The 15283-nt window shown below is 41.4% G+C and overlaps 1 protein-coding gene across 4 annotated transcripts in view; it reads left to right on the forward strand.

The window, feature by feature from the left end:
• The window catches only part of NEK10 (NIMA related kinase 10), a 182724-nt gene that overhangs the window by 147344 nt on the left and 20097 nt on the right, over positions 1-15283 (forward strand). For 2 of the 4 annotated variants that reach the window (XM_028518292.2, XM_036030574.1), the window contains 2 exons: positions 6367-6396; positions 7655-7755. In XM_028518292.2, the coding sequence (XP_028374093.1) occupies positions 6367-6396; positions 7655-7755 (131 nt within the window). The remainder of the gene's footprint in view (positions 1-6366; positions 6397-7654; positions 7756-15283) is intronic. The other 2 variants (XM_028518291.2, XM_036030575.1) reach the window with 1 other exon arrangement.

The raw sequence follows: 15283 nt of genomic DNA on the forward strand, positions 1-15283 counted from the left end.
ACAAGAAAGATACTCTTTGTCAATACTTAGAGTGCATTTTAATGTTGTGGATGCTACCAGAGTGGGTCAAATGTAAATTTTTGGGAACATGAGTCAAACTCAAATTTAAAGTGCAAATGCAGTGTCAACGAAGAACATGGCCTAATTTGGCTGCATCGACACTGATATTTTTCTCTTCTTGCTCAGTTTGCCATTTTCAGCGGCGCTAGCAGGCACTGAACTGATGCATGGAAATTCTTATGCTCTGCATTTTGACTAGAAATGGTTACTTTGTGGTATCTGGGCTCCTAATTTTGTCTCCTTACTAAATGACAGAATCTATTTTCATACTTGCCTTTTGTTCATAAAGGTCTGATCTAATGAAAGTAGTATCCCATCCAAATATTCCAGAGAGCACAGCTAGTATTCTAGTTGGCCTGATTTATGAGCAATCTTCAGTAGCAATCTTACGTTCAAATTAGTTATTCACAGAAAGTACTTCATACTAAATTTCACAATTGCTAAAGTGATTTTGAGAACATGCCTTCTCTCATTTGATTGCATAGCAATTCTTTTAGCATATAAAAATGTGCTCGCCTGATTTTAATCAAAACTTATAATAGTAGTCTACTATTATAAGTTTATAATAGTAGTCTAATACCATGCAATTTGGCATATAATTATATACTTTTCTATATTGTTTACTGGGATTTGGTTATGTTAGCTGTCTCTTCCAACCAGACTATAAGCGTCTTAAGTGAAGTTCGCACGGACTTCTGCGATCAGGCCCTTGAAAACTACTTATTGAGCTACTGATGCAGACCTACCCTGCATAACCCTTGTCTATCCTTGCTATTGAGAACGACCACATAAATAATCTCATAATTACTTAAAGAATGGGAATAGTGGTATTTTAATGTTAGACTTCAGGCTGGGGAAGGGGTGGGCACCAACACATTTCCTCTGCTGCGGATACTTTGCTTCCTAATTCTTCCCGCTGAGGGAGACGCTGAGGGAGTGCGGACCAGGTCCCAGGAGGATGCTGCCGGAGATGCGGATTATTTTTTCCTATTCGTTGTAGGGTAGTTTCTTTCCAAAGAGATGCTCAGATTCACAAAAGTTATTGACGGTCCAAACCCAAAACTAAGTGCCAGTGGCAAATCAGTTGTGCAGTGGCAGCTTCTGCCCCGCCCAGAGGGTTTCTGCCCCAGGAGGAGGGGCCAAGTGGGAGGAGGGGAAGGTTACCGCGCCCTCTGGCAGAAATAGAGGAAAGGTCAGTGTTGCTTGGGTGATGATGGTGGTATCTGTTCAAAATAATTGACTCAAGAGAAAGTCAAGGCTCTCAAATTCCAGATTGCTATGATTAATCATTTTAATGAAATTTAAAAAATAGTTTTGGAGTATATTCAACTATCCTTTGAGTTGTAATCATACAGTAATTTGAGTATGGCAGATGGTGACAGGTGAGTCAGTACTAATGAGAAAGTGATGAGAGGCCTCTTTCCTGTGGCCAGGCCACCAGTACCCGGGTGCTCCAGTGTCCCTGAGACCTCGCATGCTTAGTTGACTTTCCTCACTATGGACTCCACAGGTTATTGGGGATGTTTTAGATTGTGATTTAGTTACAATTTTATTTATGTAACTATTTTCAAAAATTATATTGCTGCCCTGGCTGCTGTGGCTCAGTGGATTGAGTGCCAGACTGTGAAGCCAAGGGTCACCAGTTCGATTCCCAGTCGGGGCACATGCCTGGGTGGCAGGCCAGGTGCCCAGTAGGGGAATGTGAGGGGCCACCACACACTGATGTTTCTCTCCCTCTCTTCCTCTCTCCCTTCCCCTACTCTAAAAATAAATAAATAAAAATATTTATAAAAAATGATACTGCTATGCAAAAGCACAACTCTTAAAGTTATTCTTTAGCAAGTGTTCTAATTTTATTTAATCCATTAATGATGGAACCAGATGGAGGATAAAAGAGTTGGTTCCAAGAGCATTTAAAGAACAGGGATTTATATAGTTAGTCAAGAAGGAAAGCTGAAATAACATTGCTAAATTAAGCATAGGACTGATGAAACTTCTACAGGGCAATAAAACCATATTTTTGTGGTTTACTTCTTCACCGGCCTGTGAAGTCATACCAATTCGTCAAGTTCTGCAGCTTTAATTGCTAATCCTCTGGGCTGTGAGCTGCCTGCCCCTTCACTGGTGTGGGCTGTTAGTTAAACACACTGGGACATTACCCCAGAGTAGTAGGTTAGAATCCAGTGGGGTTGTTAGAACACGCTCTAGCATGGTGTCAGATAATGAAGCAACGATCATTTCGCCCAGTTTTCCATGACTGGGATAAAGTTCTCTCATTCAGGTAATTGAAGGGAGGTGGGGGAATCTTTTCTTTCTGTTCCTTAGTTTGATTAATTAGTCTTTGCATTCATAGAGCTGGACATAGTGTGGTTTTCACATCACAATGTTTTATTCCTGAGAATCCTGGGCCTCATCAATAGAGTTGACTTTTAGAAAAAACAGTCTCCTTCAGGAGGAACAAAGCGAGTCATTGGTTGGTTCCTGACTTGGTTGGTCAGTGTAGCATCGCATGAGAACCACCGAGTGGAGAGAGTCGGGCTGTCTGGGCCAGACCAGATGTGGATGCTATTTTTAGGCCACCAGTTCAGGAACAAAAAATTAACTCCGGATTTTCCCAACAATGAGCTTAATTGTGATTTTGAGCCCCCTTCTACAAATCAGAAAGCACAATCAATTAGCCTAAAGGTAAAGTCGGTGTGCTGGTGATTTCCTTATTACATCAGGTGTAAAGTCAGATAAGTAGGATTGCCCTTCTCTCTCTCTCTCTTCCCTGAACTGGGTGACATTTTTGTTCCAAGGATTTCATTGGCATCATGGTCCTGGGGCTTTGAGACCACCTGTGCTGGCATCTGATCTGGTTACTGAGTGTGGTTACCCTTCCACACTGGCATCCAGGGAAGTGACAGAGCCCCACCTGACTTCCAGTTCCTGGGCATGTTCTGCCCCCATGCCTCTCCCCTGCCCCCCACCCCGTGGCTGGGATCCCTGGAATGAAGGCAAGGCTTCTACAGGCCAGGCTCTCTCGTTCTGTCAGCTTCTAGTTCTGTGTGGCTGACCTTCCTGGGCCCAGAGACCTGCAATCCCGGTGGAGCTCCAGGAAGCACCCTCTGCCACCCACCGGACCCTGTGCCATTGCCATGTGGCACAGGTAGGCAGTGCATGACTAGGGACATCTCAGAGTTCCCCATGGGAATCAGCACCCAGTTGTACCACTCTTGAATCCACAAACTTAAAGACAATTCTATCACTCAACTCTTTCCTCCTTCATGTTCCCACCTGACTTTGCCCAAAGTGAACTGGAATTTGAATCTCTTCTGAGACTCTCCTCTTCCCCTTTCCCCTTTGTCTTCCCTCTTCAGAGAATCTTAATGTTATCCAGGAGGGGTGGGAAAGTGAGTTTATTCAGCAATTATCGTTTTGAATCTCTCTGCCTCTGCTTAGACAGACTGTTGCTTTTTAAAACCCAGGAAAGTACTTGCTCTGTTTCGTGGTTCCTCTCTGCCACCCCGCCTTGGGGGAAAGCTAGCCTTGCACTCTGCTTGCTCAGGAGTTCACGAGGGTCAGAAGTAAGTGTGGGGAGCAACACGACAGTCAATTTTCTACACGGCATCTTGCCATGTCTATTGTGTAGTCATTTCTAGGAACTTTAAAGATCTTGAGGTTACATTTTCTGTTTCTATTTTAGAAATAACTAAGGAGATAGCAAGTTTAGAATTGGGGAAACCCTTCCTAATCACGCACGCACACACACACAGGAACTAAGCCTGAAGAGGATGAGAAGCATTACATAAACATAACTGGGTCAGCATTCAAAGTTGCCTTGCTTCTTTGGCCTTGAAACAGCTCCTATCTGAAGGTTCAGATGAAAGGGGGTGACAGGAGCCTGATCCTCGGGGTGAAAGAAGCTGAGGGTTTGATGCAGCTCCCTGCCATCCTGTGGGAACTTCCACTAGGTGTGGCTGAGGGGAGACTGGGACTCCCCTCCCAACAGTTGCTCCCCGACTGCGGAACTCCCTGCTGGTCTATGTTGGGAGAGGTTCGATGTCCAAGCTCCCCAGTCTTTGTCTTCTCTGTCACCTCCCTCTCCCTTTCCATGGGGTGTCATTCTCTCAGTCACTCAGGCCTCAGCCTCGGCAGCCTCCTTGGCTCTTGCTCACCACAGGGGGTCACCACAAACTGCCTTCTATAGGGAGTTTTGTAGTTTCTTCTAAGGTTTAAAACACTATTTAAATTCACTTAAAACTATTAAAGGAATACAGAAGTATTTAAACTTTGATTTTGCTTACATTTTAATGAGACCAAATATTGTGTATCTGTTGTATTAAGAACAACATAGATCTGAATCGTGGGCATACTATGACTGACTGAAATATAATCCCAACCTGTGATGTCTTTTTAAGGGAAAATTATTTTAATGAAATTATTCTTAGGACAAATTGTAAATGTAAATATGTGTTGCATTGTGTGTGTGTGTGAATGGTTAGCATGTGTCATGCCTTACGTGTGCCAATCTGAAAGATTTATTGAGAGAGAATGCTTTAACACTCAAAATGATGTAGCTAACATTTGCCATGAACTTTATAGTTATTAATATTTAAATGAGGAAGAAAAGATCAAAACAATGTCTATTTGGATTTTTATATTTTTTTGTTTTCCTAAATTAATTAAGGGCTAAATAAGTATGTATTTTTGGGGCGAGGAAATATAGGAAATTTGAAGATTCGATCATGTAGAAAAGGAGGAATAATAGTTCTCATGCCCTGGTTCAGGAAATCAAGAAGTTTTGCAAATATTATAGCTAGACTCCCTCCCATTTTTCCCAGTCTCGAATTTTCTTTGTCTCGCCAATCCTCATTCACCCGATTACTCACATCCTAGCGAGCTGTCCCAAGCGCACCAGGAGAGCGCACCAGGAACTGGTCACGCTGCCCTGCTTTTCCATGGTGCCGCAGCAGCAGGTCTCGGAGAGACTGTGCTATGCCTGACACTAAGATTTTCTTTTAGTCTAGGTGGTGGGGTGGGGGATATCCTTTAAATTGAAAAGAAGTAACAGATTAGGTGAAAATGCTTTTAACATATGAAATGCAGTAAGGGAATTATTATTCAGACTATGTAAAGAGTGCCTACAAACCAATAAGGACAAAAAGCAAGGGCAGAAACAAGAAATTCATCCAAGAAGTGCAGTAACCTCATCTGCCTTCAGATCAACATAAAATCAGATAGGCAGAATTGAAGAGTTTGATAATATATAGTGGTGATCAAGGTGTAGAAAAATGGATTCCCTTCTGGTCAAAGTGTGAAATTGATTCGAAATTGAAATTGATTCACATTAAAAGGTATTTTTTAAAATAAGAACTATATATATCTGAGGGCCCAGCGAGTATTTAATTTCTCCCTATCTATCCTAAAAGACTTCTCACAATTATGCACAATGAGCCATGCACATATATACTCTGTGCAGCATCATTTGTAAGATGAGACATTGAAACAAACTAAGTACTCAGCCACTGAGACGCAACTGGCTGAGTAAACCATGATGCATGCAAAAAGTCATTACGAAGAATGAGCTAGAACTCTGTGCTGGCAAAAAAGAATCTCCATGCCGGACTGAGTGAGAAAAAGAAATTATAAAAGTCTTGTGACGGGTCACCATATATTTAAAAAGAGAGAAAAAATGCGTGAGGGAATGCTATGGATTCTCTACAATAGTAGCTTTCAAACTCTTTTGGAACTGAGCCTCAATAAGAAGCACATTTTATATCTTGAATGAGTGGATTCTTACCACATGCAGTGCACTCTGAAATTTTTCTGCCCTGTTTCACTTCATTCTATCCCATTTCTCAAAAATGCTGGTCATGACCCATTAAACTGACTTTAGGACTCAACCACAGTTTGAAAATACTGCTGTGAAGTTACACACGTATGCATGTGAATGGGTAGAAAAGTGACTGGGAGGCACCCCGCCAAGCTGATGTCAGAGGTCACTTCTGGGAGGGTGGGCAGATGCGTGGTGGTGCCAGGGTGCCTCCAGTGTCTCCTGTAATACTTCGGTATTAAATGCAGATGGTTCGGTGGTTACTGTGTTTCTTTGCTTGTTTTACGTGGGGCATGTGTGAGTAAACATTTTTTAATTTGTATTTTTAGAGAGTAAGCAATCAAAAAACTGTTTTCCAAAGTCAAGAATTTACTGGAATTGAGAGACAGTGGTCAAAAGGATCTTAGGAAAAACAATTTTAAGTTACTTTGCGTACTTGGCTGTTTCCGAAGACAGGCATTCTAGCTAACTCTCTCTGTTTTTGTGTCTAGGGCCACAGATGAGCACTTTCTTGTGGCAAGGTAGAGTCAAACCCATGTGACATCCCACTCAAATGCCACCCCGAGTCTGGGAGCGCTCTGCCAGGCTGTGAGGTTTTAACTTGTTCCCTATAAATGTTCAGCCCACACATCAAAAATATGAAGTAGTCAACATAAAAACAGTAAAAAACTAAGCTGTTTAGTTTCTGAAAATGCAAAGTTAATGTTCCTGTTACAACTTGAACTTGGCCACATTACACGGTCTCTGGGTTTGGGTGTGGGTCTAGACAGACAAATGGTTAATGTTTGAAGAATTCGTTCTGCAAGAAGCCACCACTGTGGAACATATGATGTGCGTATACGTGGCCATTTCTGCAGGCTGTAACTCCAGCTTTCTGTTTTCTGTTTTTGAGCTGTCTTAATTCTTTCTGATTTACCTTCACATATTTATCCTAAGAGTTATTTATTTAATCACATCTTGAAGTCAAGTAATTTAATTGATGTGGATAAGGAGTTAGTCACAGTGCCTAGGGAAGATAGATCCTTTAAATTTTAAACAAACAAAATATTAAATACAGGTGAACTAGAACTGGATTTTTTCTTGTGCGAATTTCTTAATTAACTCAATAAAGATATCCATAAACAAAATGATTTTTGACAACACCCTAGTATAAAACTGTGAAAGTGGTATGGCTCTATGATGAGAATTTGGGATAAGTTATAAATCTGCCCTATTGAGACCACGACAGAAATCCAGGTGAAAATTATAATATGTAATAAGTATTTAAAAGTTACTTAATTCAAAGTAAATTTGTTATTAGATTTTTTTTGTTTTGGGGAATACATGGAAATCCTCGGTAAGATTGTCTATTCACTGTTTTCATTCAGTAGTTTTAATGAAAGTAGTTTTAAATATGTTAAATGAATTAAAATTTTAAAAGCATGATTTTAACTGCCCATATCTACAGCCCAGCTTTTCAATGTCCACAGTATCCAAAGCACCACTGACTCCTGGTGGCAGCCTCATGTAATTGCAGGCAAAAATTCCAAGAGATAACTGATCTTTCAGATGTTCTAAGATTTAACATCATCATATTAAGTCTGAGAAGTAAAAGGAAGGAATTGTGCATCCTATATTGTAAAATATTGAAGTGTTACTGGGTCTCTGCATGTTGTCTTATTGGTAGAATTAGGATCTTTGCTTAATTTTTTTTCAGAATTTTACTCCATTTTCAACTAATAATAACTTTTAAGAGAAAAAACTAGGGTCTTGACTAAATGAAAAATTTCTTATCCACAGCATCTGCAGGGATTGCTGTATCCCAGAGGAAAGTGCGTCAAATCAGTGATCCTATTCAGCAGATCTTAATTCAGTTGCACAAAATCATCTATATCACACAGGTCAGTGCTTTAGCTTTTTATTACCTTTTAATCTTAAATATAAATTCATTGATCATATTGCTTAAGAACTTTGTAGAACTTTCAATGACAGTGAGTACCTGTTCTTATCCTCCCCAGCTGCAACTATGTGGAGGACACTGTGGCTCAGCAGCAGAGCTAAGGAGATAGTAGGGGGAAAAAAACCAAAGCAAACATATGAGATTTTCCCTATGACCTAAAACCTTCTCTTCCACTGTTAGTGCGCAACCAACACCAGTTCAATTTGAATGGGCCATGAGGGTGGGGATGAAAGTGGGGAGACAGGTGGGCTTTTGAAACAGCTTTACTACAGGGAGGAAAGAAGAAAGTGGTGCCCGCCCACAAATCCCGAGGATGCTCGGTTGAAACCAGGACCTCCCAGAGAAGTGAAAACGGGAAGCACACAAAATGCAGGATTGTTAAAACTTCCTATTTCTGTATCTCAGTGACTCTAAGGCACCGGGGAAGCAACACTGTTTAAAAATGGCTGCTAATAATTTACAGAAATTTGTCTGACTTGATGATTCATTTACCAAAGGTATGTACTCTGCATAGGAAAAGAAAACTTTGTAGATAGAGAAGTGAAGATGTTTGGAGGAGAAAGTAGCTGTTATTTTGAAGTTTAAGATGGCACATCTTACACAGTTCACTCATTCATTTATTTGACATATAATTATTAGGTGCCTACTATGTGCCAGTCACTGTTCCAGGTATTTGAGACCTACCAGTGAGCGAAATGTAAACATGCCCTCAGCCAAAGACTCAGAGAACCAATGTGGATATTCTGTCAGCTGCCAACTGTGGCAATTTCAATTCTACGTTCAAGTACATAGACAAATACCTCCAGCTCAGGGGACCACATGGGCCCATTGTAAGTCAAACTTGGGCTAATGCATCTGCTCCCTCCCACATAAAAGCAAACAGAAAACCATTCTGCTTGGTGTACCACAGTGGCATTATGAAACCATGAGAATAGGCATCACCTTACCACCAGTCTCCTGTGTCCCGGGAGCGCCTGTGCATTTCCTCCCCTCAGTGAACAGCCACTGCAGGAAATGGCCTCAGGTCCCTTTAGGGAAGGAGTGGGGGTAAGTTTATAGTGTGTCCCTTATAGCACTTGCTGTTCCACTGTGGCAACAGCATCTCAACTCATATTCTTCTCTACCAGACCTAGAGTTTCTTTCTGTTACATAGATTAAGGTGTACAGTCAGCCCTTGAGCAATGCAGGGGTTAAGGACACTGACTCCCCACATAATTGAAAATTTACATTAAACATTTGACCTCCCCTCCTTCCCCACAAAAACCCCCCTATAGTCCCTTAATATTCATGGGGGATTGGTTTCTGGATCCTGGCAGGCACCAAAATCCTTGGATTCCCAGCCGTGGATTGAAAACACCCACACCCCAGCCCTTGTAGGATCCATGCTGCCTAATGTCCAGGTGTGGCATCCAGGGCGCTGGCTTTAGTTGGCTCTTCATGAAGGTGGTAACCACGCCGTGACACCCTGTGTCTTGTTGTCAAAAACTTAGCACCGGGCTCGGTTCCAAGGGCACCATCAGTTCACCCCCCAGATCCCGCCTGTATGGATCCTTCTCCCGGGACATTCACAGAGCCAAATCTGTATCTGTGCGGGTCCAGTCAGGAGGCAGAAACCACACGGTAATCTCAGCAGGGAAGGTTTAATGTGAAGAATTGTTCAAGTATCATTGACTCTAACAAATCATTGTCTACTAAGTAGGGGATAAGAAATCCAGAAAGTAAAAAAAGAGCAGATAGTGAAGTCACTGCTTACAGTACTGAGGTAGAGCACCCAAGGAAGGGAAATAATAGGACACCCCCAAGCAGGCCTGGTGTTCGGACCTCATTGGGAAGGCCAGAGAAATCTAGGAAAGTGCTGTTCTAGAGAAGCTGGCAGGGAAGCCTGCCTCTGGGGGATTGGGACAAGCCACCTAGGGTGGGTGTTGTACAGTGGAGCTTGCTGGAAGTCAGCACATGAGGGCGGTGTGATGGGAAGTTACCTGCTATAGGACCGGGGAGGCTGAGCACAGGTAGGTGCTGCCCCATGCAACTGTCTGGGAAGCGGCCTGCAGGACTGAATCTGGCTGGGGGGGTAAGGACCACTAGGGGGCGCAATTGCTGCTGACTGCTTGGTGCTGAAGGCCTAGGGCAAGGCAGGAACATCACTGGGACCAGGGATGAGCTCCCTCCACCCCCAGTGTCCCTTCAGCACCCTTTACAGCTGAACATCCTGCCCGCTGGCAGGGGAGAAATGTCCCAGTATCACAGCAGGGCAATGAAGAGTGTATTTGGACCTAAGAGGCGACAAGTTGACAACTGGCGCCCTTACTAACCTGGGGGATGGAGGGTAGACAAGGGAGGCCTTTCTCCGTGAGCTACTGTTTTTGAGTTCTCACAGCTTCCTTTTGACTTCTCCCTCTTGCCTGGGGAGCAGTCTGTCTCTTATCTGTCTCACCTTTTCTCCCGTCTAGTATTCTGGTTAGTCACTCTGAAGGCTAGTCTTTTGAGACTCAGGAGTCTAAAACTGATTACATTTCTCCATTTTCTGCTGTCAACCCTCCTCTCAGGCAGTCACACAGGCTTGTGTGCCTGGCGAAATGAAGGAGGCTGGAGGGGCGTAAGGAAACACGTGGGTGGGGGGAGAAAAGCAATCAACCAAATGCAATGTGCCATATCTCTATCGAGTAAAGATATATTTAAAATGCATTTCCATTTAAATATTGATATATGGGGAAAGCATTCTTCCTTTTAGTGTTATGGGAATTGCTTTCAAGAGCTTATTGGTTACCTCAATGATTAACTAGTAAATTGAGGGAAAATATCCTCTGAAGTTTAAATCGAGTGTTCATATGCCTGTGCTGCTAATTCATATATAATAAACTTTAATGGGTGTATTCGACTTCTTCATTGGATTTCAACCTGTTTTAAAGTAAAAATGAAACTATTACGACTTTCATTCTTGCTGTTATGCTCTTACATTGACAACATTACAAATGATTTCATATTTTTTTGGCAAGATGGCATTCTGTTCTGTAAGTTCAAGTATAACCATTATAGTTTTTAAATGTATTTCCAGAATACTTTAAAGTTTCTGACATTGCACATAGTAAGGAATGATTCCTCTTTGGGGACTTGAAATCGCAGTGCTAACCAAAGTCAATGCCTTTCATACAAGGAAAGGAATACAAGCCTAAACATTATACTTGCTATAGGCTAAAGACCAAGATCACTTTCTCTCTCTGCTAATTGCAAAAGAACACTGCAAAAAGTAAAACTGAATTGACAAAACAAACAAATCAATGAAAAAACCCTCCTTTCTTGTTCACATATTTCTTTACTAATCGGCCTCTCAGACTTCTGCTGTGGAGGCCGGCCTGAAGCCAGGGCCAGATCCCTCTCGACAACCAACAGATGACCTTACAGGGGAAACTGCTTACTTTTGGCTGGTGGTGGCCTTTTTTCCTCCGGTTTCCATGGAGACAGATCTGGGAAATCATCTAAAAGCAACTATTTTAAAAGGCAGGATGTTAAAATCCTTACCCGGCCTTCACTGATTTGACATCTATTTTCATCACAACTGAGATGGTAATCTTAAGACCCATAATCTGAGAATGAAATCTGTGGTTCATGTCCATCGCCGGAGCCAGAAAATCAATCTCTGGGTGTATCAGGTGACCAAAGTACATATGTCACCTTTCAGTACCAGTCTTTGTGTTATCGCTTAGGGAAAATCTGCCTAGCCAATTTCAGCTTTGGATTTAACTCTGTATTAGGATTCGATTGTTTTGTTAAAGAAATGCTTTGGAAATTAGCATAGAGCTACTTTCAGAAATTCAACATCTGTCGCCCAGAGAACAGACAAAGAGTTTGGTTGGAGCTGCTTTGCATTTTGCATTGCTGTCTTACCAACCACAGTTGTGGCCCCCAGAACCAGTGCTCGGGGTTGGGAGGAGCTCTGTGCGGCCCTCAGCTGAAAGGTGTGCCACTGACTGTTTTTTCAGCAGTGGTGACGGATGGGAAGAGAACCACCCCTATCTGATCATCTGGAACTCCTGGGTCCTAATGGCGAGGGTGGCAGGTTTGACTGAATCTAGAGTAATGCTGTGTTTCTCAAGTGAACTCATGTTTTCGGGGTTTGTAAATTCTAAGAGAAGTTTTATGTTTTGTGTATTTACTTTGATATGACAATCTTTAACATTTTACTTTAGCATTTAGGGAACTCTCTTAAGCAGTAGCATATCAAAATAGGGTTTTATTATAGAAAAGATATTGAGTCACTACTGGATGGAGCCCTGCAGGCTACAGATAGTCTGCGATATATCCTTGGAGATACTAGAGGATGCAGTTCTTTAAAAAAAATCCATATATTATGCAAGTCTGAGAAAACCTACTTAAAACCATACATATTGGATTTCATTTTTTCTTTTGTCATTGTTTAGTATAGCAAAAACAAACAAGCAAAAATCAAACTTTTAGCTGTGTCATGTTAAGGAGTCATTACATTTTCTAGAATCATATTTTTCTTCAGTAAAATTCAGGCAGCTATGGGACTACTGAGATAAGGGAAAGAAAGAATGTGACATGTTTATAAAGTGCTATACTACAGGAGTGCTGGTGGTGGCGCTGTTTGCTCTAGATACCAGTACAGGGTTGTGCGGGGGGACTCACGGTGGCAGAAAGGATGCTTGTGCATTACCTAATGTCTTTAAGCTCCAATTTCCTTACCTATAAAATATTAGGTTGGCCAAAATGTTTGCTCAGTTTTTAAGTAAAAATACAAGATAAATTTTAGCCAATAACTTTATTGAACAACGCATTCACTGTTTTGTTCCACTACCTTCTGCCATCTTTCAAGCAACTTCATAATTCCATCTTCTCAAAACTTTTTATCTTTTTGAGCAAAGACCTGTTCCAGGTGCCTTATGCAGTCTTCCACAGAATTGAAATTTTTTCCATTAAGAGAATTTTGTAAAGACCAAAATAAATAGAAATCCAAAGTAATGTCTGGTGAATATGGTGGATGAATCAGAACTTCCCAGCCAAGATGTAACAGTTTTTGCCTGGTCATCAAAGAAACATGCAGTTGTCATTATCCTGATGGATAATCCTGAATCTTGCATTATCCTGATGGAAGATGATGTGTTTTCTGTTGACTAATTCCAGATGCTTTTCGTGGCATACTGCTTTCAGTTGGTCTAACTGGGAGCAGTTTTGTTGGAGTTAATAATTTGGTTTTCCAGAAGGAGCTCATAGTAGAGGACTCCCTTCCAATGCCACCATGTACACAATGTAGTTTTCTTCAGATGGAACTGGCCTTTGGTGTGGTTGGTGGTGGTTCATTTCGCTTGCCCCACGGTCTTTCCCATTCAGCATTATTGTAAAGTATCCACTTTTTATCACCTGTCACAATTTGTTTTAAGAATGGAACATTTTTAATAACATTTAAGTAAACAATTGCATGAAGAAATATGTTTTTGCTTAACTTATGTGGAACCCAAACATCAAAGTGATTAATATAACCAAGCTAGTGCAAATGATTTCCAAGGCTTGATTTGGATATTTTGAGTATCTCACATGGTAGAACATTGCTTGTTCTCAAGTAATGCCTCAATTTGATCACTATCAATTTCAAATGGTCTACCAGTTGCTCATGGAGCATTGTCTGCTGAGAAATCTTGAGCATGAAACTTCGCAAACCACTTTTGACACATTTGATCAGTCATAGCACCTTCTCTGTACACTGCAGAAATTTTTTTTTGTTTCAGTTGTATTTTTACCTTTCTTGAAATACTAAAGCAAAATATACCAAAAATGTTGCATGTTTTCATCCACCTTTAATATTAAAATGGCTACACAAAAATTCACCAATTTTGATAAGCTTTTTTAAGTGTGCACTGATATGACAGCTGTCACAATACAATCTAGCAAAATTGTTTCGAATGGAGTTAAAGACAACTAAGTGCTACTAGAGCCATCTTATGGGGAAAAAATGAGTCAACCTTTTGGCCAACTCAGCATTACCTGCTTTATGTCTGTTGTAGGGAAAACGTGCTGTACTGTGGATACAAAGGCAGTCATAGTGCCTGACACGTATACGTCATAGGCATTAATATTCTATTCTGATATCCAACTAAGATTATAGTTTTACATATTTTTTATACTTATGCCATCTACAAGTAAACTGTGCAAAGGTTTAAATTCTTGCATGAAAACTTTAAAGATGGGGTGCTGTCCCCATCTTTAGTGATAATTATTCCAATAAGATACAATATCTTTTTAATACTGCTCTGTGCATGAATTTTAAGTTGATGGAATGTTGGCTTCTTCAAGAAAGTTTTTATGAGGATTAGTTCAAGCCGTGGCAGCAGTAAAAATAATTCTAACTAGGGCCTTATCAAGTTAAATGAATAGCAAGGATTTTAAGAGTACCTGAATTAGTAGTGTGATCCCAGTAGCTGCCAATCTGGGGGTGAGCCACCTTTGAAGGAATCTATGAGCCCACTGATGCTTCACATTTGCAGAAGTTTGCCATGGCAGACAGGGATGTCAGAAAAGGCTTGCCGCCTTTCTCTTTGACAGCTGGAACCATGCAGGGCAGCAACTAGACAGTCCTGGGCCAGCACTGCCATCTGGTGTTTGATTTAGGGAAGTGGCGAAACTAGCAAATTGAAAAACATCTCAAGGCACTTTTCCCATCTCTTCTCCACTCTAGCCCATCGTCTCCTTGCTAGGAAAGCATGCGCATGCCTCTCCTCTTCGCTGTCTCCTTTTACTCTAAGTTAAATCCACCCCACTTTTGCTAATCTGTCATGCATACAGTATTGTTTATACTCGTTTTCTCTCTCATCTGTCTTCCAGCTATTTGCTCACTAGTGCTGAAATATCCCTCTCTGCCTCTGTTCTTCACATTTCTCGTTTTCCCCCTTTTCATTAAAGGACAAGATTAATTATGACTCTGCTGGGGGTAGGAAGTAGTAATCACATCTGGATCAAGGTAAAAGCAGGCCATAATATTGACATAAAAATAGATCAGCAGAGGTTTGGTGCTATCCACCTACAAAAACCTTTTAAAGCACGTTGAAGGGCTTCGGAGTCCCCAGCTTTAACTCTTTGTAACTAAAACCACTTTGACTCACACAAGGTCAAAGGATTAACTGGGATTATAGATGCATTTTTAAAACTTTTCTCAATGGCACTGTTTTTTATCTCATCATTCAATGCTTCACAATGGGTCCTGTGTTCTATTGTGTTTGGGCCAATGAACAGTGACCTCCTGTAGATCCTATTCATTGTTCCACTGTTACCTTTTACTCATTCCCCTGTTCCATGAAACTTGAATAACAGACGTCCACTGGATTAGCCAGGACATGGTAAGCTGTACTACACCAACAAGTGCACCCCGGAGTCTCTTGTCTTGATAAACAGAGGGTTGCTTTTCACTCAGCTGTGGTTGGGCAGGGTGGGTGACTGCCATTCACCTTGTGGCTCTG

The sequence above is a fragment of the Phyllostomus discolor genome, chromosome 7 (assembly GCF_004126475.2).
Source record: "Phyllostomus discolor isolate MPI-MPIP mPhyDis1 chromosome 7, mPhyDis1.pri.v3, whole genome shotgun sequence".
In the NCBI taxonomy this organism is placed as follows: domain Eukaryota; kingdom Metazoa; phylum Chordata; class Mammalia; order Chiroptera; family Phyllostomidae; genus Phyllostomus; species Phyllostomus discolor.